This window comes from Parasteatoda tepidariorum, chromosome 4 (genome assembly GCF_043381705.1).
Source record: "Parasteatoda tepidariorum isolate YZ-2023 chromosome 4, CAS_Ptep_4.0, whole genome shotgun sequence".
Classification (NCBI taxonomy): domain Eukaryota; kingdom Metazoa; phylum Arthropoda; class Arachnida; order Araneae; family Theridiidae; genus Parasteatoda; species Parasteatoda tepidariorum.
In genome coordinates, this window is record NC_092207.1 from 8,451,996 (window position 1) to 8,474,410 (window position 22,415).

At 26.6% G+C, this 22,415-nt stretch overlaps 1 protein-coding gene across 15 annotated transcripts; it reads right to left on the reverse strand.

The window, feature by feature from the left end:
* Nucleotides 1–365: 365 nt before the first annotated feature.
* On the reverse strand, nt 366–22,415 carry LOC107449224 (ras-related protein Rab-34). Of its 15 annotated transcripts, XM_071180483.1 has the most exons (11): nt 22,255–22,272; nt 21,458–21,546; nt 20,783–20,889; nt 19,868–19,962; nt 18,710–18,775; nt 18,187–18,288; nt 14,821–14,885; nt 12,876–13,003; nt 11,122–11,212; nt 9,344–9,454; nt 366–5,393 (listed from the first exon to the last, which is right to left on the reverse strand). In XM_071180483.1, the coding sequence occupies exons 3-11, from the start codon at nt 20,873–20,875 to the stop codon at nt 5,332–5,334; spliced, it is 813 nt and encodes a 270-aa protein (XP_071036584.1). In that variant the 5' UTR covers nt 20,876–20,889; nt 21,458–21,546; nt 22,255–22,272; the 3' UTR covers nt 366–5,331. The 15 variants fall into 15 exon arrangements, with proteins under 15 accessions (XP_071036584.1, XP_042908987.1, XP_042908979.1 ...); XM_043053053.2 differs by lacking the exon at nt 21,458–21,546 and having other exon boundaries at nt 22,255–22,415; XM_043053045.2 differs by lacking the exon at nt 21,458–21,546 and having other exon boundaries at nt 9,340–9,454; nt 22,255–22,415.

Here is a 22,415-nt window from a genome sequence, read left to right on the forward strand (position 1 = left end):
GTGTTGGGTGCACGTTAAATCTGTCGGATCACAAAGTCCTCCATGTTCTCATAACATATTATACCCTTGGCGGTGCTGAATTGGAGATTGATCATTCTCTGGTTCAGGTCAAAATTACGAGTGATGAAGGAATAGATGTATGAATGGTACCACTCTATAAACGGGTGTGATGTATGGGTGTGGCAGAAGTCAAATTCTTGGAGATAGATGGCGCCACTGGAAAACAAGAGCTCGCGAACCCTTTGCTTTAATGGTCGACAACAACAAAATGGCTATAAGAAATCACGAAAGAGTGAGTTTAGATAGGTGAACGCAATAACCTTATGTTACTTGACATAAAAAGTTTTGTAAAAAGTGAGAAATAATTTTTATAAATATCTATAAAAATTTTATTTCGTTTTCAAAATCACAACACTACTTTTATAAACATCATTCATGTGATAACAATAAGGGTATAGACATGTAAAAAAGATTTTAAAAAAAAAGTATTATTATAACTACAGTACACAGAATAAATGCAACTTGCATAAAAAATATTGCAACAGTAGAAATATGAATATATAGTGGGCAAGTGACATTGCAATAATTATTCAAAAATATTTCAAACTACAAAAGAGACTAGTATATTCATACAAAGCATGATAAATATTATATTTGAATTTTGATTCAATAAATCTTTATAAAACAAATATGAAAAATATTTTTTAAAATATATATGAAATGCATTGACTAGAAAAATATTTTCTTTCAAGAATGTTATCACTGAGAAATACATTTAGATGCCTAAAAATTGTATGACATAAAATAAGAGATAATAAACTAAATTAAGTAGATTTGAAAATACAAATATGCAACGAAAATAATACTGATTTACATTTCATTTTATAAGTATATGATCAGCCCAGAAGCTTAAAGTGAAAATCGGTCTTCAACATAAAGTTAGAATAATTTATAAGTCTTATTTTTTACACAATTACTTATTAATACAAAATTTTGAACTACTAATAAAATAATGATATAAAATGAAAGCTAAACTCTTAATATTTTAAAATACTACAGAGTTTCAGAATACATTTTTATTATTATACGAACAGATTCTAATATACAAATCAATCTCTTTTTGTAAACAATTTTTTTATAAAAATGAAATAACGATTTTTTAAAATTATTTTTAAAGTTATGTTTAACCATGTGAAATAATGCATAATAATATAATTGAATTATAACTATTGAGCCAAACTTTTTTGTATGCTTAAGTTACAGTGGATAAAAAATGTGAAAAATTTAATTGTTTTAAGTCTTCGTCAAATTATTAAAAAATAAATGCCATAGGACATTTACTAAGTTTTAAATTGTGCTGATAAGTAAGGTGATGTTGGTTATGGTAATAAAGGTTGTGGAGAGTAATAAAGAAATTCATTTCATTCCTAAATGAAAAGAACAACACAAATCAACAGAAAAAAAAGGTGAATTCTTGTATAAATGGGCGTTGATGATTTTGAAGAATCTCAAATTTTAAAGCATCTAAGTTATTGCATATTGTTCCATTACATAATAAATTATGCATAAAATAAGATAGATAGTTAAATAATTACAAATTATCAATATAATTGTGATCAGAAGAAAGACATACTTAATAGTGGCGACAATCATAGTAAAATGAAAATAAGTGGTATATATATATATACACACAATATATCATTTATAGAATTGTATGATTTATTCCCACTAAACATTTACAAAATAGTATAAAGGAATTTTTAACTGACAATTACCTTATATTACTGACATTTAACAATTAAAAAAATGATGTATATTAAGTTTGATAACCATATTATAAGCCTCCAACCTTTATTTATATCAAACAATTTCAAGCACTTAATTCTATGTGCCTATTTAAGTTTTAAAATATACACATTTATCTCATTAAGACTATTTATTCAATTAAAACAGTTTGAATTGAATAAAACTTAGGAGTCTATGAAAATATAACAGTGGATAAAATCTCATATATAGATTCCAAGTTACATAAGCTCCTGGCAACAGAATTTAGGGCCTCAAACTACAGCACTATCTCGATAAATCCAAATTTATCTGCAACGTCAAAGCAGCCTGACACAGATTATTGTTAAAATTTAGCTTAATGTGTACAGTACAGCAAAAATTTGAAAACACAAGGCACTTAAAAATAATTAACAGAAACATTATGTTGTTGTAATTGATAATTCAAAAAAAGGAATAAATACCTATGCTAGATGGGGAAAGTCTTTAATTGTGCTAAAAAACTATCCGTCAAGTCTTATGTCAATTCAGCTTTATAAATTTGATGAGAAGCAAGTTTAGAAATGCTTTAAAAGGATGGGTAGTAATTAAAAATAAATAGCTCTGCTTAATATGAGAACAAACAGGTGCACACATTAAGTACAATAAAGAAATCAGGAGAAAAAAATATTTATAAAAAGTACGAACTTGCAGATGATAATATTGTGGAAATAAAATCTTTTTACTTCAAAGGGAAAATTAATCTGCAGATGTTGTAATATTCTGCAATGCCCTCTGCAGTGCAGTAGGGTTTCTGCTACCAGGCATAAGTTGTTTAGCTTACTCCAAAATTTTGGAAGCTACAATTGTACATTTTATTTACAGCAAACAGTTTTTTACATATAAAAACCACTGTTGATTGACCATAGTAAAAAATACTTATTACAATAAAATTATTTAAACTTGTACCATAGCAGAAAAGAGTGGAAATAAAATAACATTTTTAATATAACTAAACATTAATTAATGTGATACAACCTGACAATAAATGCGATATTTAAATAAATGCATAAATATTTTAAGGCACAATAGCCATTGAAAAAAAAATTATAATGCCATTGTCTAAAGTAATTTCAATAATACAATAATAAAAAATTGGCATGTAAGTTAATATCCAAATAATATAAGAAATAAAAATTCAATGGGATTTCATAAATGAATTTTAAAATTTGGTCATTTTACTTTAACAATTGTATTGTATTTACAACAATTGTATATTTGGTCTTAGTAAAACACTTTTTAAACTTAAAATTTAGATAATACATAAGTTGATGGAATATTTAAGTAATTACATAATAAAGAAATATTGGAAGTTTATATGTACATATGGAATTGATTGCTTACTACTTATTATGAATAAAAGATATATAAATATGTATAAAAGATGATATATAGCACAATACACTTTTACACAATGTATAAAAAAAATAAGGCAATTTTTTTTAGCTCTAAGTAGGTTTCAATGTAAACATAACAAAAGTAATGAAATAATGTATAGGTTAAGAAGGTTTTGTTTAGAGGTTGAAACTTCTGGGAAAATGATAATAAAAAATACTGTCAACAACTGGTAGACATTTTTTTAAAAAAAAAAAGTGTAGAGACCAATCAAGTACTGAAAGCACTTAATATATATGGGCAGTTTCAAAGATAGTGTCGTTTTTGTATCAGTGACTACAAAAAATAATTTTTTTCTTTAGAAAAAAAAAGACAATTTGTAAATTATAAAATTGTTCATTAAAATTTATAGAATAAGTAAATTGAAATAAAAATTACATGCTTTGAGTGCATAATTTTACTTCAAAAACCAAGTAAAATTACATAAAAATATAATTTTCTTGAGTCACTAACACTAAATTCTCCCTTTTGAGCCTTTACGTTTTTGTGGGATGTAGCTATTTTCCTTCGAAAAAAAATGTGTACACATAAAAGGAAGTAAAGACTACAAATTCTGTTTAAATATCACATTGTGAAAATGGTTTTTAAAATTGAAATTCTGTCACTAGTTTAGGATTTTAAATGTCTGGTCCGAACTTTTGATGTGCAAGTGGAGCACTATGTCCAAGTACTTTACTTTTTTAAAAAGTACTTATGCCTACAATTTAGAGGTAATTTTATGAGGACTGTGCATCCTCATTATGTACCTCAATCCCTTCAAAAAAGTTTCAAAATATTACTTATATTTTTTGTCTGAATTGAAATTTTTTTTTCCTCGTGCATTTTTATAAAACTAAGGTGAGTTGGATAAGAAACTACAAGCCTTGTTTTCCTGTAAGCTATAATTAGCAGACCAACTCCAACAACATATACATAGCTGCCAACATGAATAGGAAAAAATCCAGCAGATTTTACGAAATAATATAAACTTCATGATAATTGTTGCATAATTTACTAAATATTTTACACATAGGGAATTTTAGGGATTTTTAAAGTCATCAAAATATAAAAACTGCAATATTTTCCAACTATAATTGACATTAAACATATTTGAAATGTTATGCATTATGTTTACTTATAATTTTGAATATTATTAGGCATTTAATTCAAAGATAGTTAAAAGATTGTTTTAAAATTATTTAAAAGAAAGAGATTTTAGTATTAAAATAAACTGAATATTTAAGAACAAAAAAAGTTTTGAACAGATTTCTATAAATGAGGTTTACTTCATTACACATTAGTAATACTTATTTAAATATTCAAGCAATAATCTGTTTAAAAATTCTATTTCGATAGGGATTTTTTGGATAACTCACTCAATTTTAGGGAATTTTCTAAAATGCACAAAAATTTAGGAGAAATTCAATTAAACCAGTAGATCAGGAGAAACTGGTAAATTACAGTAGTCTACTGGAAAATCCAGTACAGTTGGCAGCTATGCTTAGATCATTTTGCTTGTAGATAACATAAAAACTTGAAGACAATTAATTGACACTATTTCTAAAAATGCTCATATGATTAAAATTAAAAATAAAATTATCAAAATCAGGGGGTGAAAATCTATATTTAATTGACGAAAAACAAGAAATTACTAAAGCTGTAATTAATCACAATATAGTAAAGGACGGATTAAAATAATCTAACACTAGTTTATTTAAAGATGAAGCTTTAAGGCTGATTTAATTCTTAATGGTTATGATGATTCTGAATGAAAAATAAGTGAAGTTTTATGACTTCATATTTTTATTAAAAATATTTTTATGACTTCATTATTAAAAATACATATCAAAAGCAAATATTGTTAAATATAATTACATTAACATCTATAAATAAGTAGTTTTTATTGGTTTAAAATATTGTAAAACAAATACTGTAGAAGAACAAAACTAAAAATATTGTGCGAAATTAATAACTAAGCTCACCTTACTACTAATAAAAAAAATACATTAATAATGCATAGAAAGTAATGTAAACCATATTTATTAAGTAGGATAATTGAATTTTTTTTTAATGAAACCCGTAACTCTCGCAACAAAATAAAAGCAATCCAAGAGGTAACTCTTCTCTCTCTGCAAGTCAAGAGCCGCAACCTGACACACATCTTCCTTTCTTTCTCTTCGGACTTGCTTTGCTGATCTCTATAAATAGTAAGATGTTACACAAAATATAAAAAGACAGAAAATGCTAAAACAGATGAATAATAAATTTTTGTTGCATTTGTTAAAATTTAAGACATTTTTTTTAAAATTGTCAAACATTGTAACATATTCACATAAAAAATACTGAAGTTTGATCAATTTAAAATGAGATATGTAAGCTGCAGTCAAGCATGGCACCAGACAGAGGGTCAAACCACCCCCGATAGGGGAGCTCAAATAAAATAATTCAAAATATTTGAATTAAAACACATTTTATACTTCATATTTTTTTTCACATCATTTTTTTCAAATGCGTTTCTAAGAAAGTAAAATCAATTATTTTGATATCATAACGTGCAGATTCATTTACAACTCTATTTTAATATTTTTACTTATATATGAGCAATTATAATTGAATTTATTAGTATACATACACTATTTAAGAGCAAATTAAAAACAGAAAAAGATTGACAGAACAAACTTACTCCTTCACTCCTTCCAAATAATTTAAAGACAGAATTCTTTGAGTTAAACGGTGTGACGTCTAACAAAATACTTTTCGTTACTCAATGCGGAGAAAGTGTGCATTATAGTCAATCTCATAAATTGTGATATGAGAACAATGGAGTAGGAGCTAGGACAGTCTTCTTGTCTCGCCCTATCCCTCAGGGGTGTTAAATAACTTTCCATATGGACACAAGCAAAAGACTTGTCTATCAGAATTTTCTGATGAAAAGTGAGCAGTAAGTGGTGGTAAAGTGTAAGTAAGAAAATATTCTCATGTTAATGTTTTTAATTTATTCTTACCGACAAAAAATATAAATAAATAAATGAAAATAAAAAAAAAACAATTTATATATTTAAGAATGTAATTATATTTCTTTTCAAGATGGTAGCATTTTCCCAAAAATTTTTAAATTTGTCCTGATAGGGAGGCTATCGATGTCTGACAGGAGGCAATTGCCCCCCCCCCTACTGGCGCCGCCCTTGCTTGCAGTCTTTCCGTTTAATAGAATGTGCATAAAGGCATTGCATGCAATGTACAAATAAGCAAAGTGGGAACATATTTAACTATGCATGTTACTAGTGATATGAAAGAAAAATCTCAAAAAGCTGTAGAAAGTGCAGCTTAAATACTTGTTAAAAATAAAACTACCTAGTTATAATTAAAAAACAAACAAATGCTGCATTAAAAATAAGGATAATTCTTTTTTTTTGTTTCGAAAAATATTTATATTCACTAAATATAATTTTTTTAAAAATTTATACATAAAGACCAAGCTAAAAAAAGCGGTTTATTTTTATATTAACTATCAGATCGTTCTTAGGTACGTTAAACAAAAAAAAATAAACACAAATGCTAAGAATAAAAAAAGTAAGTACAGCACACCAGATTCAATAACAGCTCTGCTTTCTGTTAAAAATTTCGAAAGAGGTACACACTAAATATAATAACATAAACACTAAATTTAATTAATTGTAAAAATACCATAAAAGCTTTAGGATAAGATAATTGGAACAAAGTGGCATTCTATATACAGTAGTCTCTGCTTAATGTGTTAAATTTGTGACAACGATTTTAATAATATTAACAGAGTGATAACAATAAAAAGGAAACCAAAATGACATAAATTGGAGAGAAAAATTCACTTTATATTTATGCAAAGCATTTCTACTTTAACATATATAAATGATACATAATTTAAAATTGATTATCAACAATTTTCTCTCATAAGTTCACTCATACACACAATGCTTTTTAAAGATTGATGCTGTATTGCACTAAACATTTCAAAACTTTCATTGCATTCCTCATTTCAGCATTTGAAGAAGGGGGCATTTTCTTCTGGTTTGTCAGTTACAACATCTTTTTTCCTACAACAATCTGGTAAACTTCTGATTCCATTAATATGAAAGCATTTTCATCAATAGGATACCTGCAAATGACGTAGTGTAACCATCTCGATCCTGGTTGGTTGTTAAAACGTGGCATTTGTTTACGTTAGCAACTGTTCCTTCCATCCTATTTTGAGTAAGCCAAACTCGATTCCCTTCCCTATCAGTTCCCTTAAATGACATATTCTATATTCTTTCACAAAGATTTCGATTCTTTCAATATATATTTCTTACTTAACACAAAGACAGGCACGAAGTCACGTGCAACATGAACAAACTCATTATGCATCGAAGTTGCCAGTTACACAAAGCAAAAATATATCACGTTCACAATAAAATACATAAACAAATAATAAATCTAATTTAAGTAAAAGAAGTAGAAAAGGATTAAATTTCAACTAATTCGATGTGCGATACGGCTCAGTATTTGATTAGCTTATCATTAATTAACATTCTAAATTATGTAGAGAAACTTAGCTAAAGTTTAATAAGTCATTTTGTTGAAAGAGATTATCTGGCAATGATAATAACTGACGTCATAGGTCACATGTGTGGGTATGGGAGGTCTTCTTCTTAAAGTGCAAGTACCTAATTTTCATCCATAACTGGAATTTTTGAGATGTCAAATCTGAAGGATGTTCTATAATTTTTTCAGTTTTCTGGCTCTTTTTTTTTCTTTGTTAAATCTTGCATAAGCAAAGCAGTTTCATATCGTTTCAGCAGAAACTTGATCCCATGAAGTTACTAAGAGGTGCACTGCATCAAGATTGTTAGTTATCATACTAAATGTTTTAAAATGTCAATCTTTTGTTTCATGTTAAACTAGTTCCCTTTCCGCCATTCATATTGTAACTCTATGAAAGTGAGCAATGTATTAAAATGATGGCAAGCTAGTTCATAGTTTGAATAAAACTCGCTATTCCAAAAGATGAAAGAAATCACATTTCATTAACAGCAAATTCGCACACCCCAGAGTTCACCTGCAGTTAAAGAAGTGGCAAAAAAGAAATTGAATTCTAGCATAAAAGAAGTAGAATTCTTGGCAATTCAAACATAAGCATTAGCACAGAGAAAGAAAAGGCTTCTTCTAAATACAGAGAATAAATAAAAATAAATGAAAAATAAAATAATAAGAATGAACTAAAAAAAATTATAATCTTAACTGCAATCAAATTAAGCGGAAACTACTGTTATATATATGTTTCAATCATTTATATGCTGTGGCAGTCAAAATCACATTGAAGTAAATTTACTGAAACAAGAAATAAATACTAACCCCCTCAGGGAAAATTTTTTTGTTTTATTTATTTACTTCATACTAAAAGGAATTTAAAAAAATAAAAAAGGGGCAATACAATAAAAATTAAAAAAACAATGTAACACGAACATTTGTGGCAAATGAGCATTAATGGTAACTTATGAGTTGAATGATGAACATTAGGTATAAAAACACTATCTTGAATGCATTTAAAAACATTAGGTGTACACATGTGTAAGCTTGTCAATTTCTTGTAAAATAAAAAACTAACAGTAAATTTGTTATATTTCTGCAAAATTTCAAAACTTACTGTAATATATAAGGTATTATTTTTTTTAATCAGACATTAACAATTTGTTTAGATAATCTAATAACACTAACTGCAACTAAAAAAAAAAATATATATATAACACGATACAGAGTAAAAAGTACAGAGCAGCTACAAAATTTTTACATCTCTTATAATGGATTGTTAGTGAAGATTTTTGCTCCTTTTTATTATTGATAGAAATTATGATTATAAAAACTAAACCTTAACATATATGACGCCAAAAGGGTTAAAACATAAATTTTGCCTCCACTTGAGAAAGTTTCCATAGAAAGTCAAGCAAAATCGTACCTTTGATACCACAAAAATAAAATTGTAAGCAATCCAAAGTAAAAAATTACAATTTGATTTCGGTTATCACTATTGCGATATGATTAGAAAATTGGTTAAAAAATTTTTTTATAAACTCACTGTTCATTCAGATCATTTCTTCTGAGAAAAAAGGAAAGAGAATTGATGCTTACTTACTCACAAAATTTTCATTTATTTTAGCTAAATCTACATCAGCTGTCTCTTTCAAAATATCTTCACAAAACGTAACAGAAGCAATGCGTTGGAAAAGGGCATCAATATTTTCACCTAAATTTTCAAAGACTCAATTTGTATATCAAATCAATAATTTAAAAAACAATCTTTAATAAATATTTAAGTATAAAAATACTAGAATTGGTTATAATTGACTTGTGAATTGAAAGTATGCTAAAATAAATTAATGAGAATCTGCATATTAAGTTAACCTAATCTAAGTTATATCCACATCATTTTGCACATGTCTAAAACTTTTGTGCAGTTACTGTTTATTAAGTGCGAAAAGTGTCAATGTGCAAAAAGTGACACCATAGATTGTTCTAGATGAATAAAATATCACTTCCATGTTACAAAGAACATTTTTCTCTACAGAACAGTAAAGCTTAAGCACAGTACCATTCCTTTTGGGTCAATAAGCATAATTTTACCTTTAAAAATCTGCAGGTAACTTTATTGTACGCAATTGCGTTTCTTTGTTGTTGTAACTGTTGTTTGTTCAAAATGACTTACTTGTCTAAAAAAAAAATTTAAAAAAACAAAACAATTCTCAAGTATTATAGCAACTTTCAATTTCAGTTTTAATAACTTGTTGATCTTTCTTAATTTCAGAGATAGATGATAAAAAAGAAGATCAAGGTTAAAACTTCAACCCAAGTACTGACATTAAGTAATGAGTTAACTGACATTTCACTTGCCTGTTTGGCTAAAAAATGCACGCACAAAATAAACAAGAAGTGAAATTATGTGTCATTTAAAAAATGACACAAAGGCCACTTTCCAAACCCTAAACAATTTAGATACATTATACATATATTTTAAAATGCAAAATAAACACTATCAAAATTGTTTTTAAATTATTACAGAGGTCATATATAAGTTAAGAACTTTGTTTTTTTTTCTTTTTTAAATAAAATAAAAAAATGGTGTTTTCTGATTTATAGTCATCATTGTTTCTTTTTATAATTACTATTGTTGTACACAAAAAACACATTTTAAAAATAAAAACAAAAATTTTGGCTTTAAATCATCATGTGTTTGCTTACAAAATGTGTTCTTACTTAAGGTTATATAAAAATATAAGTAATACGAAAATGTTTTTGCAATAAAAAGTAAAAAATCTTATTGTTCCTCCAAAATTCTAGATATAATATTTTTTTTTTTGAAAAATATTATTTAAATTTTATATTTAATATTATTTAAAATGTTTCCCTTTATTATTTATTAATTCATAGAAAAAAAAATATTTTATGTTTTTTTTAAAGGTGAGGGGACCATAATTAGACTTTTGCAATAATAATTAAAAACTGTCTAATAATGCAATAACTGCCTAATAATGCAATAAGAGTCATAAAATTTTAAATTTTAGAGTTCTTCATTGCTGGACATTGATTTGTATACTTAAATGTATGGTCCTAATGTAAAAATTATTAATATTAAGATAATCGTGCGATAAAATATTCAAAATTGTCATTTTTTTCCCTTCAAGTTTCTCAAAAAGTTTACATTTTGAGAAAATCACTTATACATATATATATATTAGATTGTTTTCAGTTTTTTAAGTTTGCTTTGTTTTTAAAATCACTTAAAAAGGCTGAAAATTATAATGAAGTTATAATAAAAATAAATAGAATAGTATTCATAAACTAAATAATTATAAAAAAAGTTACGAATTACATTAGAATAAAAGAAATGCAAAAAAAAAACTGAAGAATATAAACCTGTTTTTGAAGATACTGGCCAATATTCAGCATTAATTGTGTTTGCTACTTTAATAGCCTCATTTTCTGTCAATTTATAAGCAGAATTTGCCTGAAAAAAAAATCAGGTATTAAGAAACCCTAAATATCAAATTTTAACCTAAATCAAATTTCATAGCTAAAAGAGACATTACGTTATTTAAAAGTCAAACATTAAAACATAAAACCTGAAAATGCTTATAAAAGAAGTTTTGCATTTCAAATAATTTTTGTACAATGGTTATAACTGTAAAATATAAATTGTAACACAATTTTAATTCTGATACAAAGCTGGAACTTTTTATTGTTCTTCTTACTCTTTAGTGGTGTAATAGACTGTTATAGGTATTGATTAATTTTTAATAAAGTCAAATATAATACACATTAAGTTTAAAAGTGCTACTTGAGCAACTTTTAGCTTTGCTTTTTGGTTTTGCGATTGAGATCTTAAATCTGTTTTACAAAAGCTCGTTGTCGCATAAAATAAAAGTTTTTTTCGTAAATGTTATTGTTATAGCCACTTTATAAATTATGTGGACACTTTTTCAGAAATTGAAAGTTACACTTTTAATAATATATGCAGTCAAAATATGGCAAACATTACAAGGTTCATATCTAAAATNCACTTTTAATAATGTATGCAGTCAAAATATGGCAAACATTACAACATTACAAAGTCAAAATATGGCAAACATTACAAATGAAGAAAAATTTTAAGAAACAAGTGAAATAAATTAATTTTTAGAACAGTATAAAAGATTCATAGCAGACTGGTGACTCCAGCCAGTTTTGTGAATTAGTCACCTTGTGGCTACAGAGCCACCAAAGATAGAGATGGAAAATATAGAATTATAGCTTTGCCTCCAGTGTAAGGCACTTAAACTGTGGTTTTATTTATTTTCCTTTGACGAAAGGGCTCCAAAAAAAAAAAAACTCTTAAATAATGTGATTTTAAAAGTTAAGCATGCACATACATAACCTTAAACCAAGTGGCAGAGTAACTAAGAAAAAATAAATACATAATTAAATTCTGTCAATATTTCTTAATGTTTGAAAATGCTGCTATGCATCCATTCAAATTATTCAAAAGCAATTTAAATAAATTATCTAAAAGAACAAAACAATATTTTCACGTCGTAATACAGAAATCCTATAATAAATACTATTTATTACTAAAATTTTGAGATTAATTTACTAAAATTAAAATTTTTTTAAATGTTATTAGTATTACTTCAGTTAATTATATAAAATCCTTTAATGATTATAGAACTGAAAAATAATGTTTCAAGAGTTGTGATGCCTTTATAGGCATTACATATTTCCTAGCATTTAAAGATTTCTTTAACTGCCTAAATTAATATTTTTTTTAATCATTCTTAATCCAGTTTTCATTAAATTAAATTAATTATTTAGTTTTTACTACATTTTATAAAAAGGGAATATAAATATTTAATTCTTTTCCAAACATTTAATACAAGGGCTAATTTTTTTAAAATTCAAAACAAATGCATAATTTATTAAGTCTTGCCACGACTTAATTGAACATCAAAATCTATTTTTAACTCTTTATTCATTAATTTCTCTAACCACAAAAGTTAATTTAAATTACCAAGCACTCAGAAACTTCTTGTTTCTGTTTAATAAATAGTATGATTACAATTTAAAAATTCAATAGAAAAATTAATAAAATATTAATTAAATTAAGAAACACCATGATAAAATATATTAAAACTTACAACTGCATCTTTCTTGGTACCAACTAAAAACAACAATGGTTTGCTAGTGCACTTTAAAGTTTCATCAAGCCACTTGGGTATGTTATATAACGATGAGAGGACACAGAAATCAAATACTAAGATCACAACTGCAATAAATACATCAAAATAAGAAAACAAAATATTGTTAAGCATGATTTTAGAATAATAAATAAATACAGCAAACTCTACCAAGGCAAATTCAGTTGTAAAGTTTAATTTTGTCTAAATTGGAAAATTTCTTATAAAAGCAGATTTTGCAGCAGTATCTGGAACATTTATTAAATACACAGAATATTCTTATTTTACTGAATTGACAAAGGTATATGATGTAAATGAATTTGGGGGAATAAATGTAAATGAATTTAGGCAAACAGAAAAATAAAAATTTAAAATAAAAACAAGTAATGGACCTAAAATATGTTTCTCCTAGATAAATACATGGCTTGAAGTAAGATTTCAAGACACTAAAGTCGTCACAGTAGACATTTTCAGGAATGTTCTTTAGAACCTTGGCAAAAGACTTTGTAATGTTCCATTGACCAACAACACCAATCAAGAACGTTATCAGACAAATTCCTAAATTTTGTTTACATTCTTGTTTTTTTGTTGTTGCTCCCATCTGGGTGAACCCATAGTCTGTCAGCAGGGGTAGAATTATCGGTTACTGCATCATAACACGTCTTTTTGGCCATGATTTAGAATTAGCATATATTACTCTTTCCTAGGATCTCTTAATAGTCAATATTAAACATTCAGGTTATGTAAATTGAATGGCTTCATTACTGACTTCTTCATGGCCTTCAAATAATGCGAGGGTAAACCGGTAGACTTGGCATTCTGATAAACACTAACCACCAAAAGCAATTTTTATCACGGGAAAGTCTTGATGGGAATCATTTGAGTGACTGAGAGACTAAACATAAGTTAACTGGCCTCTTGACTGGTCAAAGTGTGCTGAGATGTTTATTTGCATAAAAGAGTGACATTATCTACGATCAAATCTTACATATCATGTGTGGGATATAAATATCGACTATGTCAGCCTTCATCTATCAAAAGGTACCCCAAGATAGAATCGAGTTAGCATGTCTTATATACTAGTGAATCAATGTTTAATAATCTTGGTATTAGTTACGTCACACCATACGTCATAATATCTTAGACAGAGGTCTGTCTAGGTTTTTCTGAGATGTACCTATTTTGTGAAAATGTAGACATAATTTGTCAAAATTAAAAATTATATTAAAAAATCAACGCAAAAATATGGATTTATCTTACGAGATACAAAAATAAAATTTCAAGAAAGAGTATTTTGTGAAACTAGCGCTAAACGGTAGTAAATTTGGCCTGGATAGACCCCTGTTAGAGTTGAAGTAACATTAATCAAATACGATATGCAATATATTTCTACAATGAAGTCTGATTTACTTTTGTTATCACAATCTTTAATATATTTATTTAGAACTTTGATCAAGTAATGAATGATAAAAAAGAACACAATCAAAGCCATAAACTATTAGAGTTTGGAAAAAAAAACCCAAACAAAACAGTATTGGTGGTATCAGTATGGAGAGAAATCACGGTAGATGAAATTAAAAACCAATTTGTTAGATACAAACATATTGGCTTTAATTATTTTAATCAAACTTTTGTTGGAATTATTCCCTAAATTGGTAATGCTCATCAATTGGATATCAGTTATAGATATAGTTCATGCTTAAACATCAATCTATTAATGTGTAAGTTTTTATAATTTCATTTTTAACATTAATTCTGTAGTGGTTACTGCGAATGTTAGTGCTTTATGGAAAATATTCATTATATGAAAATGTTCAACAAAAAAAAAAGACATAAAAACTAGTAATTTATGTAAATAATATTTTGTTTTTAAAAAAAGGTTAGTAAAAATTTATGTAATGAGAACCTCTTGCTCCTTTGTAATGTGAAGATGCAATGCATTTAAACTTTTCTTGTCCAGCTGTATCCCACCTAAAAATAAACAAGAAATCTCAACAAATCATAACATCAAAAATAAATCTACAGACAGAAAACAACAATATATATATAGTATACTCTCGATATCTCAAAGTTGGGACGCTAAAATGAAGTCAAGAAAATGAGTTTTCAAGCACAAGTTCTGAACCAAATATGTTCTAAAAAGTAAAAAAGTAATTCTAAAACTTAGAGTTGTGGAACATCAGAATATAAGTACTAATAAACATATTTGTATAATAGTTGACTATAAGTACTAATAAACATATTTGTATAATAGTTGACTATAAGTCTAAATGCAGTAATGATGAAAAAAAAACAACTTTAAATTTTTTTTTTTAAAGAAACACAAAAATAATAATGCATTAAATATAAAATAATTAAATTACGATAAACTTACATTAATAGAGTTCATTAAAAAAAACTCTACCACCGTGGCCTGTCAACATCGTTTTTGAAATTGCTCATTGTTCTCGGAGCATTTCATAAAACATTTTAATAAGTGGGCAGCATTTTTTCTTGAGACACAGTAATGTTGAGTGGTGGTATGTGATGATTTTTCCGAGAAAAAAAAGTTTTTTACTTCGAAAAGTATTCAACATAGGAATTCAAATTAATACTAGGTGGATATGCAATGCTAAGGGAAAAAGTATTTTTTTGACATAAAAGGGTTTTAGAGACATCAAAGTTTGCNTAAATATATATATATATATATATATATGTAATACAAAAATTATAAATACTTTTGTATTAATAAAACCATTGAAACTCTTTCGTTTTCATAAAATGTCTTTGGTAAAGAACAGGTGTAGAAATTCTATTTTGGGACTTCAAGTATGAAAACATTGAACTATAATTAGATTTATATTGCAAAGGAGGAGTTATTTTTAGAATCTTGTCTCTCATTCACTTCCATATTAGGAAGCATTAAATGATTGTCAATAATGCGTAGAGTTACAAACTATGCACTGACTGAGCCTTTTCACCTCCAAATCTGTAAGTATTTAATGCGAGAGCAATGGTTTTCACATGTCTCTTGCTGATTAACAAGTTCCATAAAAGATCTGCCGGAACCATCCGGTGTTTTGTCCACACCCTCTCCCTTGTGGAGTGTGGATGTGAACTGTTATAACCACCAATCTACCTTTAAATAAACCTTTTTAGAACGTATTATGGCTTACGACTGAATCATTCAAGCTGAATACAACAATGATAACAAGGATGTAGCCCTGTTATTATATATATATATAAGATTGTTTCTAGCCTAATTTTTTTTCATAATAAATCTTACTAAGAAGTATAAGATTTTTAAATTAATTGCTTTCCGCAACAGGTAATCCTTGAAAATTAAATAGCAAATAGGAAAAAAAAGCTAGCAAAGCTAAAATAAAACACATTTTTCTATATTTCATTCATCTATAGAGGAACAAGAAATATCTTAAACAAAGTTTAAAACCAAATATATCTATAGATGTTTATAAATATTTTGCTTGGTTACACAAATTCTTTGGAAACTAAAAATCTGTCTTCCGACAGGAATCTGCTCAGTACACAGTGCTAAAGGCATCGATGAAAGCNAACAAAGTTTAAAACCAAATATATCTATAGATGTTTATAAATATTTTGCTTGGTTACACAAATTCTTTGGAAACTAAAAATCCGTCTTCCGACAGGAATCTTATCAGTACACAGTGCTAAAGGCATTGATGAAAGCTCACCTTATTCACTAGACTTGAATGTAATGGATTTTTTTATTAGATTCATTTTGGAGACCAGGGTAAGTACAGTGATGTTTGAAAACGGGTTAATACTAATATAATTACATAAAATTTTATACACCTTACAATTAAAAAGGTTGATGATTATTATATAATAAATGATTATAAATAACTATAAATATTTTTTACATAGAATTATTTTCGAGTAAACAAATTTTACAATTGTTTTTTTAAAAAATGTAACTTGAGAGATATGATAAATTGGGTGAAAAGTACAGGTAATGCATCAAGAAACTCAAATTTTCAATAGCATTCCAGACTGAACTATCGAAATATTATTTTCCAGATTTTCTTAATCAGTAATTTAAAAAAAAAGGAATATATAATCAAAGAAAGCATGATATGATTTTATAACAAAAAACATGGTCTGCACTAGCTTGCATTCATAAGGTTTACCCATTTGAGTTCTTCGGAAAAAAGAATAGATCAAAAGCTATTCAACTGTGTTTGAAAGTATTTTAGAAAAGTCTTACTCTTGGATGAAAATGTTTTGAGATATTGCTATTTAAAGTTTCCAAACCATTTTTATTCATACACACTCAATAATGTAAAAAATAATGTGTGTTTCTCATTTATATTAGTTTCAACTTATACTTTTATGATGTTACATATTAACATTCGATTATCTAAGAGAAAAAAACTCTTTATTTTTGTAATTTAGAAATAAAAATACTTAAAAGTATAAAATAAAAAAATAATGGTAAAAATTTATGTATGTAATAATAAGTAAATCAAAAAAACAACTAAATGATGAATCTTTAGTTTAATCCTAAACCAAAATAACATTACTATCTATGTTCTGTTATCTAAACTAGTACCAAAGCACATAAACCTTTTAACTCATAAACTAGTAACTGAAAGTGCAATGAACAAATGTGGTCCCATTGCCTATTTTAAACCTCTAGCATTAGCAACAATTCAAAACAATTAATATATATAAAAGACTGTTTTTTTGGCATAATTTTTTTAATAATAAATTTTACTAAGAAGTATAAGGTTTTTAAATTAATTTAATTTTTCTTCAAGTCCTTAAAAATTAAATACAAAAGAAGAAAAACGTTAACAAAGGTAAACATCCTAACTCATAAACTAGCAACTGAAAGTGTGATGAACAAATGTGGCCCCATTGCCTATTTAAAATCTCTAGCATTAGTGATTTGCATTCTGAAACCGACAGTAACTACAGGGACTGCTCCTTTATAGTTTGGAAAGGATAATCACAGCTGCTAAAAAAAAAGCATCATCTTTGTAAAGATGACACTTTCAGCTGGATTTCAAACTGAGGAAGAGAAAATGAATGGGTTAAGCCGTTTCATTGAAATCACTCAATTATCGTCATTATTTCTGAGCATTAGTCTTTAATTTTCATGAATGAATTCAACAAAATTGATCACTCCTTACTATACAATATAGTTCAGAGCTTAGTGAAAACACTTACTACTAATAATTAATAGCTAAATGATAAATAGTTGAATAATTAAAGGTTAAACATTAAAAATTATTTAAGATAATAAACTCACAGTTGTAATATGTAAGGAACTCCTAATATATAAAATTTTTCTGCTTCAAAATCTACCCCAATAGTTGCTTTGTAGTTTGTATCAAACGCTTGTAGACAAAACCTTAAAATGAATAAAAAAATTATGAATAAATCATGAGCAATAGTGAACAGGCTAATAAGAAATTGAACAATCGTAAAAAAAATTATTCTGTGCTATAGAAGCATTTTTAGAATTATCTCTAAAAAGGAACATAGTTAGGTTAAAAACTTCTGATTCTTCACAATTATAACAGAAACATAAAAAAAAAGAAAAACATATATATAAAAGCAAAACTTTTGACAAAAAAAGAAAGGAAAAAAAACAGGGATATATTAAAACTAATAAGCAATAGGTACATTAAAAAGAATTTTTTTTCTGCTTTCAATACATTACTCTAAAAAGGATCATTAATAAGATCATTTTCTGATAATCTGCATTTACAACAGCAACATAAAAAAACAACAACATATATATACATAAAAAAAAGCATAACAATTATTACCGCCGGACAAGACAAGTTTTCCCAACAGCAACATCTCCAACAACAATGACTTTTGTCAGCCTGAGCCTATAAAAATGCAAATATAGTAAATGTTTTTTGAAGACACAAATATTGATAATTGAAGTTACATTTAATATGCAAACTGGAAAAAAGTCACATTTTCCCTGACATTAATTATTTCAATTACAGTAGAGCCTTGATTATCACTAAAAAGTCTTCGATTTGAATACTTAACCAAAATTGATTTTGAAGTGTTTTTTTTCCATGCATACTTATTTTTTTTCCTACTTAAATTTCAATGCCCCTGGCAACTTCGATCAATAATTAGTTTATGTTCCACATGGATTCGGACCTGTCTTTGCTGTTAAGTCTCTGTGTAAATATATGGTGAAAGAATCAACAACCAATCATGATTGAGATACCCGCACTATGCCATTTGCAGGTATCCCTCTGTCTGATGTAACAAACTTACTTCAGACATAAGAGGTCTTACTTTATTTGAATTAATTCATAGTAAGTTAAAAATGATTAGTTCAGTATAAAGTAACATATATTTTATAGTAGAACTTAAAAGAAAAAAAAAACATGATTTAAATCTTCATAGAAAAGCCATAGGCAACTCTCTTACAGTTCAGGGGTGATTGTGAGCCAAAGTCAAAATTCCAGAAAATTTCTTGAGTTTAAAAAAAAAAAAATTTTTTAAACAAGGTTTTTTCCCTTTTTCTCAATATTTCTTAGTTCACTTAAAATATATTTAAAATTTTACACATACCTATGATGACCTGGAGAAGTAATTAAAATTTACAAATATGTCTTTCTTTCTTGAGTTTATGATTATAATAACTATTTACTGATAAAAAGTTAATATTAATCAAGAATATAAGCTTATAAAGTATATCTTTGTCTCTCCCTTACAAACAAATAAAATAAACAGTGTTTTTAAGTTCCACATTTGAAAATTTGATTTCCGGAAACTTCTGTGATCAATGATTTTTTTAAACGTCTGGACCTTCGATCTCCGGAAACTTCCGGATCACTGTTAGCGAAAATTGCGGAAATCCGGATTCTTTCCGGAGCACAATCAGCCCTGCAATTATTCATTTAAAATTACTTTAATAAGAAAAATACCATAAAAATGAGAGAGAGAAATAATCTTACATTTCACATTTTGAAATATTTATTTTATGGCAAGCACTGTGAATCCGGTAGGAAAAGTTCATTTCTCCATGTGGTGAACAATCATAGTTGTATGGCTAAAAAGCAATAAGTAAAATTTTAAAACATTAATCAATAAATAACAATGACATGTTTTTGTGAATCAAATCACTATTGACAACTAATATGAAAAGTTGCTGAAAATTATTTTATCATTAATTCTTTACTACTATAATACAATGGTCATTATAAGGGAGGAAGCAAACAGGACATTTTTTTCAAGGCTCTGCTTTTCTAGAACTCTACACAGTTCTCAGCTAGTGACATCTAAAAAATAATTCTTTCTTAATAATAATAAAATTTGGATTTTTAATTTATTTTTGTGAATGAAAATTTGAAATATTTGTTTTCTATTTCAATTAAAGGGATAGATCTAATAATCTAAGCCTAACTGCTGAAAGCAGTGGTCTCTACCCTATATTCATAAAAATTGCAAAATAAGATAGATCAAAATACTTTTATATGCTTATTTAAGTTAAAAAGTTCTCACTTTTAAAGATATATAAATAAATTATCGCCAAAGATTTTTAGTGATGGCCTCTTAATATGAGACTCCAATGGTGCATTTTTTAAATAACAGCAGTTACAATTATCTCCATAGATTTCAATGGAGAACATCAAAAGTAATCAAAACATCAAAAAGTTACATCAAAAAGTAATACTCCATTATAGGTGTTCTCCTAAATTATGGAATGAAGGATTCAGGAATGAGTCCTCATTCAAGAATTCCTTGGGAAATTCATTCATCCATACTCATTCGAAAATTTTAAGCCTCTCCCTTCAAGAATATTGACATTTTTTTAATCATTGTTTTATGCAGTATAAATTTCTATAAAATAAGCCCACAATTTTGTTTACCCTAGGAAATTCTGTAATTGTTCTTTCTTCAACAGTTTTTCTTAGATGAACTTCATAGAAGGTATTCTGATCATTGTTTGTATTTTCATCCATATGAAGATTTCAACCTAAAATGAAAAATAAAATTAAATATTTGATAACAATATATTATTTAATAAAGATATTTAGTACATTCATTTCTTATTAGTCTCTACATCACATCAAATCAGCCATTGGATAAAATGTTAGGTATTTGTGTTGTTTAGTTTTGGCTCATAGGTGGAGGAGAATGGAAGAAAATTACCAAGATTCACTCTTTTCACACCATTTGTTTCCAAGTTAAGTATTTCAGGACATTCAGAAATTTTTCACAGCATTATAATTTTTAAATAATTAAAACTTGAGAACTATTTACCATAAAGAGGTAAATTTTTAATATAATTTTACAAAATATATAATAGATTAAAAGAAAAATTAAAATGTTAGGAACTTCTGAAGAAACTATAAAAGTGAACTCGAGGACAGAAAATATAGCTTTGAAGGTGTAAAAGATTTTAATATAAACATAATATATAACATTAAACATAATATAAACATTAAACATTATATAAACATAATATATAACATTAAACATAATATAAACATAATATATAACATAAAATATAAACATTAAAGAAATTTTTAAAAATGCATTACTTGAAAACAAATGGTGCAAAAAATCGGGTATTTTCATGCCAGAAGCAGCTTTTTACAGGAGCAGATAATTGACATAAACTTCTAATAATCTATGAACAAAAATTATACAACCACATTCATGGTTTGTTTCTAAGGCACAACATAAATTTAAATAATAAAATAACAAGTAATCTAAAAAAAAATTAGAACAACTCATAAAGAGAGACTACAATTTGACTCTCATCATGTTATTTTTGTAAACAACAGTAAAACAGAATCAAAATTTTGAAAAGACGTTATTCAAAACAGGTGTCTAACATTAAAACGGAATAATGCGTTATCAAAGAAGAAAATTGTCGCTGAATAGTTAGGATTTAAAAAATATTCATATGAAAATAAATATTAAGATGGATACACAATTCCACTATCATTATAGTAGTTACTTTTTTAAACGTACATAAATAAAATTTAGAAAAGAAGATATGCAAAAGATAAAATGAAAAATGTCACTGAATGATTGTGATTTCTTAAAAAATAGATACTAAAACTAAATTATACAAAAAACAAAAAAAAAACATGTACCATAAAAAATTAGAATAAAAAGTTATCAAGGATGGGCTACACTTTCTCTATTATAATCAATTTTGCAAACGTATGTAAATTATGAAACGGTGCATTAGTACAAATTGTCGGCTAATGACTAAGATTTTTAAAATAGTAAATTTTTTAGCTATCTTTTTCAACAACTTACATATGTTAATTTAAACACAGTTTTAAGTTAAGACAAGCTGATAGAAAAGAACACAAAACCGACTTACTTTTTGTTCTTTTGTTTATCAACAAAAGCGATAGGGGTTAAAGTAGAGTTGTATTAGTTCTGTTTATAACAATAGCACAGAATAAATTTAGAAAGTTATTGAATTAAGGCTCTGAAGGAGTAAAAAAAAAATCAATTTTCTATTATCAGAGTGATTAAACA

Excerpts from the sequence above, each read along its gene's own strand:
- LOC107449224 (XM_043053045.2), bottom strand. The coding sequence starts at position 20,875 with ATGGATGAAAATACAAACAATGATCAGAATACCTTCTATGAAGTTCAT. Across the intron at positions 18,776-19,867 it reads AATATTTCAAAATGTGAAAT|GCTCAGGCTGACAAAAGTCA; the intron begins GTAAGATTATTT and ends GCATTTTTATAG. Across the intron at positions 13,004-14,820 it reads ACATTACAAAGGAGCAAGAG|TTGTGATCTTAGTATTTGAT; the intron begins GTTCTCATTACA and ends TATTTATTGCAG.